Below are 19,885 nucleotides of genomic sequence, written 5' to 3' on the forward strand. Positions count from 1 at the left end.
AAGTTTGAATTACCCGTCCCTTCAGTGTTCAATGTGGTCTGTGAAATCACTGTAATGCTGTGTGGGGATAATCGAGAGGTCACGGGGGATTATGTGGACATTTAGGTTTCATTCTGGCTTGAGTGCGTTCAGCTCCAGTGATACCAACAAAATTGTTTCCATCTTCAGTAATGCTGCATTTGCTTCTAAGACTTACTGAAATAACAATATGTGTATTAAATGCACGCATTTACCTTTTACTGAGATCACCGTTTTTCAAATTTTCAGTATTCAAATACTGAAGCCTTATTTCTGACACAATGGAGCTTTTCCACGTGATGTATGGAAATGAAGCACAGGACGGATCAAAGATGCAGAACGTAAAGCACTCTGGCTCTCTCAGAACAACAGCAGAACGTTGCTTTTACAGCAGTGGGTTTTGTCAAGGAACCTGATAGTTGGTGGTTTTATCTGCAGCTACTGCTGCACGAAACAAGGAGAATCGCTCCCATTTCCCCTGTTTCCTTTTGTCAGGAAAGGTACGGTAAACTGTGTCTATATTTCTTCTCTAAGCTCTCAGTGGAGGAACGTCCCTTATGCTGGCTGCTTCTCACTTCTCTAATTACTAGCTTGCTGTTCCTCCCCTTGGAAATGTAGGGTCTTTTTTGGAGAACCATTTGCAGTTAAAGACAATGGTGTTGCTAACAGTTTCTCCTTTGGCATCGTGCTCTTCACACGGCAGTAAAACGCATTATATGAGATAATTAGCAGCCGTATTCAAGTGACTCAAGGGAAGATCTGAGTTCTGAATTTGGAGAGGATGATTGTATATCTGATGTAATTTTATCTCATCACAGTCTGCATAAGCTTTCTGTGCAACAGGACAGAGAACAGAGTTAAACAATGAGTCCAAAATACTTATGCTAGGAGAATAACTCTTTTGTTTCTACATCTGTTACAACTTTTTCTCCCTTAAATTTAAAGAATGCTGTTGAACAGAGGTTTCTGAAGAACAACTTTTTCTGTCAGAACTGTACCACCCCACAAACAGCATGGTAGGAAATCTGTTTGCAGCACTTCAGAATAATGCCTGATACTCTTTGTCTAGCACAAATAGTCCCCTTTTCTTAAAATTAACCTTTTTACTTGTAAGAGACGCTTCAGCAGTTGAGCAACTGTGGTATGTTTTTTTAAACATTCATTCACATAGGCAAAAAACAATTTTAATATTCAACTCTGCAGAAAAGCAAACAAACAAAAAAACATAGAAACTAATGGCAAAAAAATAGAGAAATGTTGGAGCTGCATGGTTGGTCTAAATTTGCCAGATTCTCTTGTGTAGCCCGTGGCTGGTAGTGCTGCAGTCTGGGCACGCCTTCAGCTGCGACGTAAGTGCGATAGGTATTCCCACACAGGGGGGCTATTCCCAATTACTCACAAAAGCACTTGTTTTACCCCAGTTTTGCTGCTTGTGTTATGGTTTCCTATTTCAGTGGTGGTGTATTTGCTAACTGGGCAGAGTGACGGAAGTGTACAGCATACAGACAAATAATTAATAATTTCCTGGGAGCAGAGCATTTAACAGCAGAGTTTAGTTGATTATCTTCTCTGACTACCCTTTTAAAACCTTCTTTTTCACATGCATGAACAACCTCGGCACATTTCTAAAGAATTCAAATATCGTCTTTTATGGGGAAAACATCAAATTTTAATACCGGTTCTAGCTAGCGTTTCCCATCAGTAGCTCTCAGCGCGCTTTGCTCAAGTCAATACCACTTCACAGATGAGGAATCTGATGTGTTCAACAATAGATTATTCACCCCAAATCACCTCAGCCAGCAGCACAGAAAGGAAGGAACACAATCCAGATGTCTTCTGGGCTAGTGTCAGGTCCAATTTCCACTTTAAATGGAAATACATTTTATTTTTTATTCTCAGAGGATTTGCTAGCTCTGTCTCCCTTTCACACCTTATCCTGGAGCCTCAGAGATAGTGTTTTTCTTTCTGGATCTTTCAAGTATTCTCTCCCATCTTCTGACTTGGGATGCAGTGAATGAAATCTGCTTTTCTCAGCTCCAACTCAAACCCATCTAGCTTTTTCTGGATTTGGTTACATTAAGCTCCCATTTCCCTACTTACTCTGAGCCCTCAAAATAAATTTTTAGATAGGATTATATGGGGGAAACGCATTAGGAGAGGAAGAGATTTTAAAAATAGCCTAGCATCTAAATCTCAACGTAATCTCTTAGAATTGACCCAGTATTTAAGCACAGGGCATGGAGATGCACTGGCTCAGTGCTGTGAGGAAGAGCCGTGTGTGGCATGTGCGCTTCAGAAATACTCCCCAAGTTGTGAGCGATCTAAACTGCTGGTTACACCCGGCTGATGTCATTAAAGGTTTATCTATAGTAGATCTGCTTTCTTCAGAGGGCCAGTGTGGTTTTTCACACCCACATGTGTACACTACGTACAATGAATCTTAGCTAATTCATAAAAAGAGCTGTTGCAGTTCACATCTGGCAGCCGACACTTCATTAATCCTGCCACAGCATGGGCATCACTCCTGCACAAACAGCCCGGCAGCAAGTCGCAGGCCAGAGAGCAAAATCAAAAGGGCCACGTGATTCTTATGGCTAAGTCTAACGCATAATGCAAAGTTAAATAAGAAGAAATTAAGGCGTGCCAAATTAACCTGATTTGGATGGTGTGAATTTTTGTTCCCTTGAACTGTTATCTAAAACTCTGTTCGTATTTCAAGATTTTGTATAGCGAATGCTGGATTTAAATAGCTACCATGCTGTAAAGCCACAAAAGAAAAGAAACATTTAACTTAAACACAAAAAATAAGACTGTTTATTTTTAATGCTGTATTTTTTATCATTCCAAGCTTTACGTAGCTTTCTACCACTTTCAACTGTCTAGCTCAGGGAGTTTGTACTTCTTTCTAGCAATGTCAATGGCCACATGGAAAATGCAACAGAAGAAAGCTAACGAAAAATCTAAAATATGTTATAATAAATAGGAAAAGGTTTTGCAATAAGAATTATAATTGAAGTATACACTAAGAGTAGTGTATAATGCAATGAGTCAACAGAAACTGCGTCTCCCAGAGAATACAGTGTAGACAAGACAGCCCCAATAACGTTTTCCATGTAGCCCCCCATAGCACAGTTTCCATATAACCCAAACCCCGTAGATGTCAGTGAAGCATGTGGAGCAGCAGTTCAGCTTGCCTCTACCAGGGACGTTTCCAGTTCCAGCTTTGTTTGCCACCTCTGCAGGTAACTCAGCCTCAGCGTTCACAGCCAGCGAATGCCACTAGTCGCGGATACTGGTTGGCCTCGTGGATTGCCCTGTAGTTACTCCTGCTGTTAACGAGTACTGTTCATCCTTCTGCAGAGCTACCATCAATCAAGGCTGGTAATAGAAAAACACAAAATACAGAATACCTCTTTTCTGTTAGTGTTTTGGTTTGTAAGGTATTTCTCTAAGTAGATTTTTTCTTCCCACAAATGCGCGTTTGCATGCTTTTCCTCATCTTGCACTATTATGAGGCTTCTTCTTACGTTATCTATGTATACCAATCCCTGCGGCATGTCATTAATTCATAGTACATTCAAGTAATTTAGACATGAATATTGGAGAAACTTAATTAGAACATGGCTACAGTATCATAGCTATGAAATACTTTTTTTTTTTTTTTTTGCTTTAGATACTGAACAGGCCGAGGTGATTGTATGGCATCTCAGTGTGCAAAGCCACGACTGCAGTTTTATGAGCACGCTGCCCTGGTTTGAGCAGCGCCTCTTTTCCCTGTGCTGCTCACACCCGCCCTTCCCAGGCTACTGTCTGGCCTGTGCCACCACATCTTATGAGGCTGTCGTGAGGAAAAGGTTCCAAGTCCAAAATGCCCGTCTTTGGTCAGGTTATTTTAGTCAAGATCAAGTCCTTGACCGGGTTCACTGTGCAACCCCCAAATGCAATTACGCCAACACAGCTTAAGACGTGCGACTGGAAACAACATGACTTTGGGCTGCAAACACCAGCACTGCTGCCAAAAGAAACATTAATTAAGCTGTACAGAATATTTGTTTTGAAACAATTTTGAAGTTTCAGAACACTTGTAGATGAAATGTGTTTAGTTGTTAGGATAAAAGGCTATAGCCAAAGCCAAAAATGGCTTCTAATTATACAGAACAAACAGATACAAAATTAGACTCTATGAAGTAGAGTCTAAATAAGTAATACAGTGAACATTTATATACTAGATATTTAATAATAAACAATACTAAATAAATATTTTTAAATCTTTTCATGCCTGTCACCCTGCTCGCCAGGCTACAGCCTACAATTATTGTTTAGCAGAAAAGGGGTTTCTTGGGCAATGGTGACTAACGAGCATTTTCTCACAGCACTGTAAAAGTACACTGAGAGAAGCTTCGGGCTAAAATGTTCCTCCTCACTTTTTCACACTGCTTTACTTTGGTTATGATGCTGGGGCTGGAGAACTTAAGAAACAGAGACAGCTGTGGAACTGTGATCTGTGAAATCTGTTGTTTAAACTCCTGCGTGAAAGAAAATACCTTTTGTTCAATCTGTACGTAACATTTCTCACCTGGCAACTGTTTTCTCTCTTAAAATGATAAAACACTAAAACCTGAACTAAAAATAATCCTGGTAGCTGTTCCGTTCAGGGAAATTTCTATGAGCCTTTTTTTTTTTTTTTATGAGTGTTATTACAGTAGTCAGCCTCAGGCAAATGCTGACTCCACAATCATGAATGGTTTCAAGTAGTCTTCATTTACTTTTCTTTTCTTTTTAGAAACCATGGCAAAACTTTGTCTAGAACACTCAATCCAGCATTATCTAACGTACCTGGAATAATAAATACAGTGGGTGGTCATCCACAAGAGAAATAAGTAGCAGAAACTTTGGAACAGCTGAGCTAATCAGTTGCTACTTGCATCATTTTGTATCAGTTGAACATGCAATACTGACAGTATCTCTTGTTTCCCACCTTTCATTTTGGCAGCTTTTACATCTCTTGATTTGTTGTCCTTTTGAGATCCTGGAACACTGTGTCAAAGTAGATGTACACTAGAAATATTGGGTTTTGTTTTCATGCTTTCATTCATATGAGAGGCTGCTTATGCCTCCAGAGATACGCTGATAAATAGATAGATACATACATATGTTTACGTTAACTTTACATTAAATCCTGGTCAAAACATAACCGGAAACACAAGCCCAGTAAATATTTCTGTCCTCCAGGAAATATGCGGGGACCTGAGAAAGATGAAAAAAAATACTTTAAAATTTTAACTAGCAACCAAATGTATTTCTGTTAGGTGCTTCTCCTTCTAGCGTTTTGAACACTACATCAGTACCTCGCTAACTCAGCCTCAGAATTTCCAGAAACAGGTGAAAAATACAGAACCTGTGTTGTCAAGTCAGTGCTATAGTTTTGGCGCTATGATACTTGGTAATACATTTACTAGTCATGCACAGATCACCAAGGTATGTCCCGTATTCCCTAGGTGGGAATCTTTTTAGAAGTGAAAAAAGTTTTGATGCTGGTGTTTGCAACCGCCTATAAATACAGATGTGATGAGACGGGAGAAGTGGGAAAGCATCATCATAACACAGTCTTTGAAGTTGGATCCTTCATGTGTTTTTCACACTGTATTTACTCTAACAACAGATGTGGAGGCTCTAGTTCAGTGGTTAAAACGTATCATCCAGTCATCCTGCTGTAGGAGTCGGTGACTGTGTGCTTGAATCCTGTGCACAGTGCAGCTGAATATGTGCTCAGTTGTTTTGCTGCGTACGGATGGACCACGGAATGGAAGTCCAGTCTAAAATATCAAATTCCTGTCCTCCAAAATAAACATTCAGTTTTCCACTGCGATTACACTCGTTTGACTGAACTTCACGAAGACGTATAGCTTAGCCAGGTACCAGTGTGTTGTTACTTCCCTGACAGTTTCTGCAGCAACAAACACCTTAAGAAAACCAGTTCTCACCTTCTAGAACGCTGGGCCATTCTGACAGGCATTGAAGAGAGCACCTTCTCTTTTTCACTTTTAGTTCAACTTCTAGGTTTTTTTAGTTTCATTTTGTATTTTCATGTGTAGTTCTATATCTTTGTTATTCCCTCTGTGGTTCAGAATGGTTTTAATTCTGTTCTTGTAAGAAGGCTTTCAGCCCTGGTGAGAATCTGATTACAAAAGTGAAATGATCTTCTAAGCTACAATAAAGAATATTTTCTCTTACAATTATAGAATGGTATGTCAGCATAGAAATTAAATCTGTCTTTTAAGTGGGAGTGCCAAGTGCCCTGTGAGCAGTTCCAAGTACCCTGCCAATTGTCCATGTTAACAACGGAGCTTGTAGCAGAGGACACAGCAGATGGTAACCTGCAAAAGCGTGCAAGTCCTTTGTAGTAACAAATACTGACACCGTGTCTATCTAAAAGGCTCCCATACACACGACACTCGTGTTTACAATTATGTCTTCTTAACGTGGCCCTAAGATGTCCGAGGGTGAAAGCAAGCATGTAGTATTAATTATATCCTTGTTAGAAAGGGTCGCAGTGATTACATCCGTCCTCAGACCGGGACTGATGAAAGACATCCCGTGTACTTGAGAGGCAGGACCAGGCTCTACTAGCCACACCTGCTGCTAGCTGGCTGAGCAAAGGGCGGTGGGGTTCACGTAAAGCTAGGAGTAACTTTGAGATAGATCGCTGCAGAAGAATTGAACGATGCTTTAATACGGTGTCACCACCACGATCCCCCTCAATACATCATAAAGAAAATGTTAGACGTTTTTAAAAAGTGCTCTGTGGAGTTTCTTTGTGGTAAAGTCCAGCAATTCAACAAGTTAAAAACAAATTAAAAATGCTATTTCTGTAGCATTTCCTAAGCAACCACAATCCATTGGCCTTTTCTTATGCATAGTAAGATGATTGTGTGGTGCATGCTGTTTTGACAAGGAGCAGGGGACAGCAAGCTGTTTTCTCCTCATTGCCGGAGTGGGATTTCTCCTCACCCTGCACAGTGCCACGTCCCGTGCTTTTCCATTATAACACTGCGTGCTGCATGAGGATCAGGCTCAACAGCAAGAGTTGGTCAGTGTCTCTGAATCCCGCTCTCATTTGTGTAGGAGAACGTTGTAATTAACATTTTTGTGAGAGATCTTACCGAATTTTTGGGAAATGCAGCCTTTTTGGGGACCCTGTGGGACAGAAGCTCCTCTGAACACCTCTCCTGTGCTGCAGTTTTCTGTTAGCAGACTGGTAGGACTGAATCCTGCACATCCTGCTCATCACTCAGCGTCCCACTACACAAGCACTAACAAAACACAAATTTATTCATGAACAAACTAGAGTAACTTGGATTATGACAGCGAAGATCAAAAAAAGAAACCAGTTGTCTTAATGATTCATAAAAATGCATTAATTCTGAAAAAACACACTTACATCCTTGTATATCGTGTATTTTGCTATCATAGCCACTTCAAAGGTCTTCAAAGTTTCAATGTTTAGCTTTTTGTATTCTAGTGACTAATAAAACGCTTACTTTTCAATCGGGCCATCTCTAATCAAATAGTTAGGCCACAGCACAGCTGAATGTGAGATCCTGTCGGTGGGGTTTATTTGCAAGCAAGGCAGTAAAATACCAGGACGGTCGTTTTAGAAGGGAGCTGCCCACAGTCACAGGTAGTACGCCGTGGTGGGAGCAGCCTGTGTCACCGGCACGCAGAAGACACGCCGACACCAGGGCCACAATCTGTAAGAGTCACTAGTTCACAAGTGCACGCATAGTTATTAACTTACATCTGTTCCTTTCAAAGCTTCATAGCATTAGGTCATAAAGAGTCTTTTCATCTAGTGCTGTTCAGTTTCTGTTCCCTGCTTAAATTCTCTCTCTTTTTTTTTTTTTTTTACTGTCATTGCACTCCTTCAGTAACCTCTAGGATGTCTGGGTCTTATTCTACTGCTGTGTAACTAGTTCACTTTTTTGGCTCACCTTACTGAATTGGCACAGGGGGTGGGTGGAAGGTGAGTTGTTATTTTAGCTCCCAGTTCTAGGTAGGTAAGGGCCCCAGAGTTTTATCTAATTATCTACTGGAGAAAATAATCCCTTAGGAACAGTCTGCTGGCTGCAGACTGTCCAAAAATACTCCTCTACTTTGTTAGACAGGGTTATGAATTGACCCCCCGAGTAGCTGTGGCAACCACACATGAGTTGGAGATTTTTTTCAGCTCCCAATGCTGCTCCTTTCTCTAGAGCTGATCCTGTGTCCCGATATCTTTACTTCCAGATTGCATTTATGCGCGCTGCCCTTCCGTTTAAGACTCTGTGGATATTATTCACATGCGCAAGTAGTCCCTGAAGTTCTTACAGCCCTGTGGGTTTTGAGCAGGGAATAGGAAGTGAGAAAGATACCACAAGCTCATCAACTTGGGGCTTCTTGCCACTTAGGAACCGTAGCTTCACTGGCCATAGCTTCTTCCTCCAGCACGAAACGTCTCCTCTGAGCGTAGCAGAAGATGCGACGGTTCTGCAGCCAGCAGGCCAGGCAGCTCAGGTGGATTTGGACACCCTGCTGTCAGTGTTTCCAGACCTTATATTACCTACCTGCGCTGTGTCTCACGTCCATACATTGCTTTTCTGCGTTCCTGGGGGTTGTCACCCAACTAGGACTGCCTGTCTTTAGCTCCTTAAACAAAAAGGCCCTGGTGAGACGGGTAGGATCCCTGTACCAACAGAGACGTTCATCCCTCAGCAATTCACAATGTTGAATTATTGCCTAGCGAGGGTGATCTGAAGTAGTTTCTGAGAGTTTCCGCTTCTCTCCCTAGTCCATTCAGATGAAGAGCAGACTCTTCTAACCAAATAAATCAGATGTCTGAAATAGATGGGTTAATACCCCTCTAACTGTACAGGAGGGCATTGCCATAATGGTGAAAGGCTGTTCCCGTTCCTCAATTTCCATTTGCACTTCCAGCTGCCACAGCTGGATGAAGGCAGCCAAGTTTGAAGTGAGTCACTTAATAATGCCCCTTCACGTGTGATTTCTCCTAAAAGAAATCCAAATAAAAACACTCTGACAAAATAAAACAAATCCTCCTGGAAGCTCTCTAGATGTTTGTGAAAGCATTTTTGACGTGTTAAAAAGAATTCTGAGGGATCAAAATAAGAATGGATGAACTGTTTTCCCTCTCTTCTCTCATACAGCTCGATTCAAAGTTACATTTCATTTCGTGTAATAAACATAGTTGTCATCACTGACACCTTCTGAAAATGTACCTGTAAAACAGCCAACACATCATCAAGAGCAAATGCTTCAGAGATTTAAACAGATTTCCCACTGAATATCAGAGTTTGGCAAGGACGTAGCAGAAGCAGACAGAACCGAGCTGCAGTGCTCTCCCCTCTGAGCAGCGCAGGCAGCCTTTCTGCGAGCGCTGCGATTCAGCCACCGAAGGAAATCTTGGCCGCCGGGCTGTCATTTCCCCCGTCCCCCGAATGAATGAGATCCTTCATTCCTCTGACGCAACAGCGCTGCTATGGCCAATGAAAGAATGAGTCAGAAAAGCCTGCTAGTGAAAGCTTCTGTGGTCTGTGCTAAACAAAGTACTCCATATTTTATTTGTTCAAGTTTTCATGGTGATAATAGGTTATTGGCGATGCCTGGTATCACTGCTGGCATTGTGGATTGGTAGATGCGATTTTGCTTGTCGTTTATTTTAAGACTTACTGAGCGAGCTTTCTGTGTGGAAGAACCCATTTTAGGTATGCTCTTGAAACTGAAACAGAGCAAGCTAGTAAAAAAGAAAGTGCATCACAATTACATTATTCTTCCTCCATCTGCTCTCTCTCAAATCTCCTTATGACAGGAAATTGCCTATTGGATTTTTGATTTTTCTTAATGGAAATGGCAAAACCTAAATCCATTCCCGTTCCCACTGATGTCAGGGGAAACAAGATTCAGTGTCTGAGCAGAACAATTTTTTTTCAATCCATAGCGTCTGTAACTGCATTTCAGTGAATATAGTAATTATGACATCAGTGAATTCAAATTAACTTAAATGCTTATGACACTGTGGACTGGCACTTATGCTACTGAATCTCTTTGGCACTTCTGAAAAGCCCAGCTTCTCTAATTAGCAACCTCTGATGTGCCACATTCTTCATCTGTGGACGTTCCCAATTAAACTGACTGAACCACTCGTATAAGCTAAGGCTGCAGGCTGTAACTGAAAGGGGTTTCTAGTAGGGGATGCCATTACCAGCTTAATCAGAATACTGTACAAATGCACATTCACGTATTCGACTGCACTAATAGGAAAAAGCACACTGCATTTTGACAAATTAAGGTACTGTCATCTTCTGCTCACGTAAAACTGTTTTACAAATGTAGTATATAAGCAGTGAAGTCGGAACTCAGCTCAGCCAAGTGCTTCTGAATGTATGCATTTCTCACATCCTAAACCTCCCTGCGCATGTAAATGGCAACGTAACAAATGAAATTCACTTTGCAGAGCAGAAGGGCCTCCTGCACGTCTCGGGTGACTTCTGGGGCAGTGCTCGAGGAGATTCGCTGCGCGGGGAAGCGGCACACCCCTCAGCAGGTTTCGCTTCCAGATTTCTGTTGGTTAACACAGTCTGCGGTCGTTTCGTCTTAGATAGATGGTTCTTCATTGGTGGTGTTATAAATGCACACAATTACTAGTAAAGAAGGTTATGAACTTTGATAGTAAGAGTTCCTCTAAGATATGTGGACTGTATCTGCCAGTACGACAGTGAGCTGGGGATATTTTCCGTGCCTTTTTAGGATGCTGGACTCGAGGAAGTACCACCCTGACAAAGCTGGGCTCCTTATAAAAATACCCTGAAGGTGAGGTGTCAAACTGCTTGAAAAATGGTACATCATAATCAGATAATACATCAGCTGGTGAAAACAGATATAAAGATTGCATACCGTGTTCTTAGACTAGCATCCTCATGGGGATGGCTGAAACACATTTAAAATCTCTCATCAAAAAGCCTGCTCTCTTCACGTCTGAAATGTATCCAAGCACGCAGCACTGCTGTGCTCCTCGCTGTACTTCCTCTCTCGGAGGAGGATACATAAATGCAGATCCTTCCAGCTGACTCATTCTGCACTGTAGACTGTATTTGAGGTTTGAGAATAAAGGAATTATCTGTGCCTATTAAGCTATTTACCTCCATGTTTATCGTTCAACATTACCAAAATAGCTGCTGCAGTGTACTGTTATCATTGACAGCAATCAATACCTAGCAGTATGAATGAGAGCATAAGGAACGGAATTGTCACTCTTCTCTGCAATTCCAAACCTGCTCTATAGAATTTGATAATATTCAGTGGACGATGGCAGAATTTTATAAACGCAAAATAAAATATTTAGTGGGAACTAATTACACACTTGGAGGGAAAAAAAAAAACAACACACCAGTTCCAAGTTACCATGTTGTGAACCACGTGTCCTTGTCTCAGAAGGCCTGCACCTTCTGTCGGTCTTCGTGTAACCCTCATCCCCTGATAGCCACAGGGGTCAGCACCAGCAGTACCGGGCACTTTTGGTATGAGTAATGTGTCAAATCATGGGCAGGGCAAGCGGGCACAGATTAACTAGGAGTATAATAGATTACCGTCTTCTAGAGACTTATAGAAAATTATGAATAATCTGGTTTATACAATAACAGTGCTGAATTTAAAAAGAAACCTTGTGCTGCTTTCGCTCAGTCTGAAACCAGACCTTAACAATATCTTTGACCTTATGTGTAGAGGCATTATAGGTCACCGTTTTAATTCAGTTTCTATACTATTATTTTCCTTTTGCTGATGTTACATTGCATGTAAAAGTTCATGGTGTATAACCTGAAAAATAAATAAATAACCAGAAATCCATTTAATAAGAAGCAGGTTTTGTTTGTTTTTTAGAAAAGGCAATTCTCAGGACATAAAAGGATGGACTTTCAAGAAAACCTCTCCTGCTACAGCAGAATTGACTCTGTGAGCCACAGAGTGCCCTGATTTCCCAAAGTCATCCACGTCCTAATGCTACTACAATTAGCAACTGCTTAATGTAGGTGATGACAGACAGAAGCATTTCTGCACAGCACCCCACCTATCAATGGCAGGACAAAACAGCAGTGATTAAAAGAGATGAGACAGTACAAAAAGAGGGACAAGATGGGAGTAGGGCAGGACCAGCAAGCTACTGCAAGAGCAGGGAAGACAGTCGGTAAAGTGGTTGCTTAGCAAAATGGACTGGCTCAAAATTAAAGTAGTAATCATTCTGAGCTTTTCAGAATTTCAGAGATGGGTCCAAATAGTCCCTAGTAATACTGCTACTGCCCAAATACTCCTTTGATCGTCCAGTCAGATGTCATGTTACTATGTTGTTTCGACTCTGCAGATCGTTTCAGTTGGAAGTCTTAAACTATTATTATGAAACAAAACCTGTTTCTCAATAAATAATTAAACTTTCAATATCTGAAAGTTTATCTATGAAGCACTACAAGGAATAAGAATCTCGATCTGAAAGCAATAACATTTATTCAATGTTCAGTCTTGCAGGTGAGTTATTCAATTGAATCAGAGTACACTAGGGTGAGAGCTGGTGGCTCCAGCTAGGAGAAAATCCAAGGTGATCGATGTCCTGACCAAAATTCTCGCAGAAAATTCGTGGAAATATGTCCCAACTCAAATGTTCCTATGGAGCTTTTACGGGAGATCTCCCCGCTGCACCATTAACAATCCCTCTTCTGTTTGGGGATGGCACAGCGCTGGTATAAGGAGTACACCACCCCTTTTGTGGCCAGTGTGCGCTCAGTATCCTGGGAAGAGAGCCAGAGCAACATGATGTAATCCACAGCTGACAAAAAACGCCACCTGGGGAAGCTGGGGCAGCACGCAGTCTGAGCCACGAAGCTGACCTTTGGATTAAAGAAGAAGTGGTGGCCTTTCAGCCAGTTCTGCTTTCTCTCTGCTGGCCTGACGTAGCCGGGGTTCCGCCTCGCGGAGAACACGCACAGCTTGCTAAGGTCACGCAGGGAAGTGCCTTTGTACAGAGGTACACGCGGTGACAGCACCCCGCAGTCAGGGTATTTCATAGCTCACCAGCATTCACACATGCCCTTCCACTATTTGCTTGAAACAGACCATTCCCACGAACGTCAAAACTTTCTCCCCAAATTTGAATTTTACTCTAGGGGAGGTACTGCCCCTGCTCCTAGGGGAGAGGCAGGTGTGGTGGCCCTGGGCTTCGCTTGTCAGTGGCGTGCCCCTGAGTAAACCAAGTAAATACTTGCACACCGTATTGGAGTATATTCAAGGAATAATTGTTAGAAGAGCCAGATATTTTGGGAGCCCCGCACATGGTTGTTTTCTGCAGGCTGCTTTTCTGAGGGCTTGAGGTGGGCGCAGAGGCAGTAACGGGCTCAGGGGCTGGGGCTGGGGCTGGCAGCGGGGAGGCACTGGAGGTAAACCCCTCAATTCTCCTCTGTACTTTGGCACCACTTACTTGCTTCTATAAAGGAGCTAAGGGTGAGAGCAAATCAGTCACTTCTTTGCCACCTGCCCTTCTCTTTGCTCCCGAGCGTTTTGGGAAAAAGGTGGCCTGCTGCAGAGCAGCGTGGTACCTGGCACAGCACGGTACCCGGGGCGCTCCTCAGCTGCTGCAGGGAGCGAGAACAAAAGTGGTGTCTAACAGGTGACTCAGCTTGTTCATTTCCCTAAGTTCGGAGTCTTGGGTTTGGCTGATGTTAATGCAGACATCTCCTCCCAGAGGGACACAGCAGCATGAAAGAGAGAGTGACCTGGAAAAAGGAATCATGACGTTACCAGGAGCATGGACTGCTCTAACAAACAGGAAAGCAAGTAGCTCGCTTCATTCTTACTTCTCAAGATTCTCATCTTATGAAGGGACAAAGTTATTTGAGAAATGCTCCGGTTTTACAAAAATTCTACACAAATATAATGTTTATTAAAGATTAAGATGGAATGGCTGTGCTGCAAAGTGCTGCCTTTCTATGTTATGTATTCCTTTATCAAATATCATTTCTGGGGAAAAACAGGAATCAGAAACACAACCAGAAAGAAATTTCTGATGAGAAAGTTTTTTTCACCTACATATTCCATGCAATCAACAGGACAGAAATTGCAGCTGGTTCTTCAGAGGGAAAAAAACTAAAGCTTTCAATTTCCTAATGAAGTTGCCAGCCACACCTGTTTAACTGCCAAGTTAGACTAAAAAGAAAACTTTAATTAGATAATGCCAACACCCGTGAGGCCATCCTGGTGGGTATGGCTTTGTCCAAGCCCACCGTGTGGACCAGGAGGAGGACAGATGATCAGTGCCCTCTGCTGTGAGCACTCAGCGTGCTCGGCTGCTCGTGCACTGCCAGCCCTGCTGCGGGTGAGCCTCCCGGCTGCTGTGGAAGGGCCTGGAGCTGGCCTGCAGCAGGCTTCTTCCAAAAATAATAATTTAAAAATAAATAAAGATGATGGGCTTGGTAAGGGCTTGGATGATGCCTGCATTCAAGGAAGCAGCAGAAGGGAAGCTTTAAGGAAGCTGCTGTGACCTCTTGTTTCTTTTGCCCTTCCCCAGTGGTATCAAAGGAGAAGAAATACTGTTGCTGTTGTGATTCTGCTGAAAAGGTTCTGGAGTCCGGTGGAAACTATGTAGGATTTCAGAATTAACTCTTCTGTTCCGTGCCTGTGAGGGGCATTTCCACGCAGCTGGTGGCTGCCCCCAGGAGAGGTGTGGAGGTGCTTTGGGGTGGGGGTGTTGGGGGTGACTCGAGCAGCCCTTTGGGTAGGGGATGTGCTCACTGCCAGGCCCGGGCAGCTGCGGCAGGGCGCGTGTTAACAGCGGAATAATGAGTGATGTTGAACTGGTGTTAATTTTTTATACAGGTCCAAGCTTGCGCTTGGTTTTTACGGTCTACTTTCTCCCTTCTGAATTAGCTGGAGCTAAATATAAACTGCAAAAAGCTGGAGGACCAGCGGCGGAATGTAAAATTAAAGCACGTGTGTGGGGAGAAGGAGGAAACTCGGGACGAGAGGGCTGCGTGGTGGGAGCCGTTTCTCAGGAGCGCGGGGAGCCGCGTGCTAGTGGCCGGGGAAGGATTGCTCCTTGCTCCTAAGCCTCCTGAGAAAGCTTGCTGCCTTGCAGCGTCAGGCTTTGTGTGAGTTCTTATGTGTGTACCTCACCTCAAGCATGTTTTCACTGAAGTGGGAGAACGGGTTACAATTTTGGGTTGATGCCCTAAAAGGGTAGGTTCTTGCACTGCCAGGCCAGGTATGGGTGCCCAGGGCAGCCCCTTCCCAAAGGCACCCGGTGCCAGCGGGCTGCTGAAGCGCGGCTGTGGCACGAGCCGTGGTAAGAAGGCGATTTTGGCCTTTTGGGCTGTACTAAGCCTGCGATCGGTGCTCTGTGAGAGCATGACAGCAGGACGAGGACATTTATTTGTGGTGCTTCGTTACGGGTCTTGTGGTGTTTTTGTGACCTCCCAAAACACGAGCCCAGAGCAGGGCGGCACACACAGAGAAAAATCCCGCTTCTGGGGCTGGCTCCCGAGCCTCCATGTGCGAACTGGGCCAGGGCCTCGAAGCGGCCAGCTGGAGCGATGGCGCTAAGCAAAATTGAGGGAAAAAAACCCAAAACCTGAGGTGAGGCCGGGCAGCGCCCCCCCCCCCAGCGGCAGCTCAGTGGGCCGTGCCGCGGGGCGCCCCCCCCCCCGGCGGGCGGCATGGAACGGGCCGACCGCTCCCTCCCTCCCTCCGCCCCTCCCTCCGCGTGACGTCACGGGCCCGGCGGCGCGGCCCGCCCCCCGCGGAGGGAGACGCCATTGCGGGTTGTTTGTGCGGGCGGCGGCGGGAGGCGGTGCTGCGGCCCGGGGGGACTGTGCTCCGCCGCCATCATGTCCACCCCGGCGCGGCGCCGGCTGATGCGCGACTTCAAGAGGTGAGGGGGGGGGCGGAGGAGGAGGTGGTGGGGGGGGGGGGGGGGAGCACGGGGCTGGGGGGACGCGGTGTCCCCTCCTTTCGTCTCAGCCGCGGCCCCCTTGGGGTTGGGGGGCGCCGGGGGGTGGCTGGGGCCGAGGGGATTGGGGCGCCCCAGTTTCTGGGTCCCCCCCTCCCAAGTTCTGCCCCCACCCACCCAAAAAATTCTGCCCCCCCCCCCCCCAGTTATGGCTCCTCTCTTCAAGTTCTGCCCCCCCCCCCCCCCCCCCAGTTCTGGGCCCCCCTCCCCTCAGATTCTGGCCCCTCCCCCCAAGTTCTGCCCCCCCCCTCAGGTTTTGCCCCCCCTTCCTCCCCCCCCCCAGTTCTGGGTCCCCCCCCCTCAGTTCTGCCCACCCCCCCCCTCATGTTCTGGGGTCTCCCCCTCAGGTTCTGGGTCCCCCCCTCAACTTCCCCCCCCCCCCCCTCAAGTTCTGGGTGTGTCCCCCCCCCCCCCTCAAGCTTTGGGTCCCCCCCTCAAGTTCTGGGCCCCCCAAGCTTTGCCCCCCCCCCCCCATTTCTGGGCCCTGAGACCACCCCAGAACCGGGGGGTGCGGGGCCCGGTGCCGCCCCAGCCCAGCCCAGGGCCCCCCCCCCCCGTGCCACACACCGGGTGCCGAAGCAGTGGTTATTAGCTGGAGGCTTTTAAATGGTAACGGCTGCACCACAGGCTCGGGGATAACTTACTTCCTACGTCTGCCGTGTAAATACGGCCGTAACGCAGAGCGTGGAAAAAGTTGGTGTGTGGTTTGGGTTGGTTTTTTTTTTTTTTTTTTTTTTTTTTTTGGTAAACCTGGCAGCGTGTCGTGCGATCGCTCCGGGCCGGAGCGGCTCCCAAGTTGCTGGAGGTGAGTCAGCTTTGATAGCGTCGCTTTTTTTAGCGGAGCTGTGTTACACCAGGACCTGAAAATACATCGGTAAACAGTTGACGTGTATTGTGTGGCGCTGAGCTGCGTGGCTGCCCGGAGCTGCAGTGCCAAAAGGCCTGATCAGCACAAAAAGTTGGGATTCGTGAGGTGCGGGCCCTAATTCTCGGGTTTTGTTTGGGTGTTAGTGTTTGGTGGCTGGGGGTCCTTGATTCCCGTTCAAATCGCAACAGGATACTCGTTGTTTTCTAATGTTATTACGCTGCACAAGTGACCAAAAATCAGTGATTCCTTCAGGGAGAAGGACTAGGTAGCGTTTCAAGACAGCAATCAGACTTTTTTATGGTTTTGTGATCTCAGAAGGGCTGACTTGATAATTTTGAAATTTAAGGTGGAGAAGACTAAAGCCGTGGAGGAGTTTAACCAAGTGAGCACAGTGAAACATGGACCACGTGCACATTTATTTATTGAATATTTGACCACTTTAATACCCAAAAACGTACTCAGCTTTCTCATGTCAGTTCTTTACTTCTCTCCTTCCTACCCCTGAGTTATATTTTTATTTAGCCTTATGTTACTCTTACCTCATACTAAAAAACCAGACTGTGCGCCATGAACTGTGATTCACTTTGTTAAATATAAACTCCTTTTGCATACTGCAATTGTCAAGAGTTGTGGAGGGCGAGCAGTCCAGCAGATCTTGTATCATCTGATTTGCCTAAACCATCAGAGAGAGAGGTTATTTTTTAAATATATTTGCTACTAGAAAAGGGGCAACAAATACATTTCCCCTAACAATTTTAAAGGCTTCCCGGCCCTGTGCGGATCAATTTAGCCTCCAGTCTTTGCCACAAGCCCTCGGGAGTCAGACCTTTTGGCAGTAGGGTGCAGACGAGCTTTTTGAATCGATCCCAAACCCGGAGCCATCCTTCGGCCCCGCTGGTCGGGCTGAGCGCTCCGGCATCGTCGCTGGCACGCGGGCTGGCACGGGAGAGGTCCCGTTCGTGCTCCTGACCAAAATAGTAGGTGGTTTGTGCTGTGGGTATTGAGCTGTCTGAAGTGCGTGTGCTCACAGCGGGGATGTAAACACGGCTCGGAGGGGATCCGGCCTGCACGCTCAGCGTTACTCCAGAGGATGGGCAGCAGGAGGGTGTGTAGTTCATGGAGCTGTCAGTACGCAGTGCGCTTTTCCTAGGCCAAGGGTTAAGGAACTAAAAAGCGTTTAAACGCTTCCACTATTACCTTAGAGACAAATGCTTACATTTGTGGAGCTGGTGACGGGGAACAACGCGCAGGTTTCCCCCTTGCTCCCTCTTCCCTTTCGAAGCAGGCAGCTCGCCAGCCAAAGCGGGCTCACACCAGATGCAGCCGCGTCCTGCACAGATTTGGGGGTGCAGAAAAAGTTGAAGTGACGGCGCTTTGCCCTTGGTTCCTGCCAGCGTGCCCTGTGAATATCCCTGCGTGGTGTGCAGCCCTTGCTTCTGGCTGTAACTTGTAACTTCTGCGTTGTGGCAGCCAGCAGCAGTCGCTCTTTCTGCCCTTTCATAATTTACTGTGTAGCACTATAAATCCCAGCTGCGGGGCTTAAAGTTACTTTGAGAGTAGATGCTCTTCTCCCTGAACACTGGATTTAGCCTGTTGGGCTGGCGCAGTGTGTTGGTGCGATACCCGGGGCACTCGTGGCGTGCATCACCTTGTGGTTGTGTGTTTGGATCATTGCTACTCTGCACGTAACGCTTTGGGTAATCGCTAATTTGGAACGAGAGATTTCTAAAAAGCGGCTGTTATGATTCAATTATGCTCGCAGGTGGAGGTATTTCACTTACATAAGGCTTGTCTTTCTATCTTTGTAATTCTTAGGTTGCAAGAAGACCCTCCTGTGGGTGTCAGTGGTGCACCGTCTGAGAATAATATAATGCAGTGGAATGCAGTTATATTTGGGTAAGAGCTTTTGGTCGCTACGAAGTCCTGCATCAAAAGGCTAATAAAACCTGTTTCTTGTGTTGTTTTTTGTTTGTTTTATAATGCTTTCTTTGTTTTGTGGATGTCCGCTCAGGAAATTTTAAAAATAAATAAATAAAAAATGACCAAGTGTGCTGTCACAGGGAAAATTTGTTTTCAGAGGGTAATAAAGAATGCCCAAGAAAGGCGATGGACAATTGTAATTCTTTCCTTTTGTTGAATAACGTTTGCCTGTGTTTTAATGAATAGATTGTAGAGGAATTGGGTTATGAAAAAGCAGGCTTGCTCTTTAAAAGTACATAAGAGCACCACATGTTCTTGGCTATTAAATCCAGATGTATTAGCAGTGATTGGGTTGATTCCCAGGAGAAGGAGGTACAGGTCCTATTTTATGTATGTATCTATTAGAGGTCCCCTTCTGTAGGGTATGTCTTATGTTCTTTCGTAAAAATGAAGTCAGCTTGCCAGTGATCTGCTCGTTAATTCAGCTCTAGCCTTACGCATGGCGTATGTATTGTTTGGGATGATGATGCAGTGGGTATCTGGACTTGCAGATCGATGTGGGAAACTGCTAATTATGACAGAGTTCCCAGAAATTGCCTCTGGATAGTTCTCTAAATATTTACATGATTGCATCCACTTCTGTCTTGAAGAGGATGAGGAAGAAGATATATATATTTATTGTGCGTGTTTAGAAGTAATGATCATTATTAACCGGTTTATTTTTTGAACCTTTCAGGCCAGAAGGGACGCCTTTTGAAGATGGTAAGCGGCTAACTTCTATTTCTTCCGTCATTCTTGTAAATATTGCCAGTGTTAACATCGTTCTGCTGTGAAAAACAATAGGTGTTATACAAGTTGGAACAAGCTAAGCAAGGAAAAAGAGTAAAGGAGTAGGGTCTTGTTGGCCCTGGAAATACCGTATTTTGCTGTAAGCGGTGTCCAGTCCTAGCGGTTCGTTACACAGCTGTGAAGCAATGCTTACATCGAGGCTTGTTTAGGCACACAACACTTAAGTTTTTAGTGGGGGAGGTTGGCCT

At 45.1% G+C, this 19,885-nt stretch overlaps 1 protein-coding gene across 3 annotated transcripts in view; it reads left to right on the top strand.

The window, feature by feature from the left end:
* The window catches only part of UBE2B (ubiquitin conjugating enzyme E2 B), a 33,630-nt gene that overhangs the window by 10,426 nt on the left and 3,319 nt on the right, over window positions 1–19,885 (top strand). Inside the window, exons 1-3 of one of the 3 annotated variants that reach the window (XM_040574002.1) lie at window positions 15,830–15,982; window positions 18,744–18,824; window positions 19,585–19,610. In XM_040574002.1, the coding sequence (XP_040429936.1) occupies window positions 15,939–15,982; window positions 18,744–18,824; window positions 19,585–19,610 (151 nt within the window). In that variant the 5' untranslated portion in view covers window positions 15,830–15,938. Of the gene's footprint in view, window positions 1–15,829; window positions 15,983–18,743; window positions 18,825–19,584; window positions 19,611–19,885 lie in introns of those variants that run through there. The other 2 variants (XM_040574003.1, XM_040574004.1) reach the window with 2 other exon arrangements.

This window comes from Cygnus olor, chromosome 14 (assembly GCF_009769625.2).
Source record: "Cygnus olor isolate bCygOlo1 chromosome 14, bCygOlo1.pri.v2, whole genome shotgun sequence".
In the NCBI taxonomy this organism is placed as follows: Eukaryota; Metazoa; Chordata; class Aves; order Anseriformes; family Anatidae; genus Cygnus; species Cygnus olor.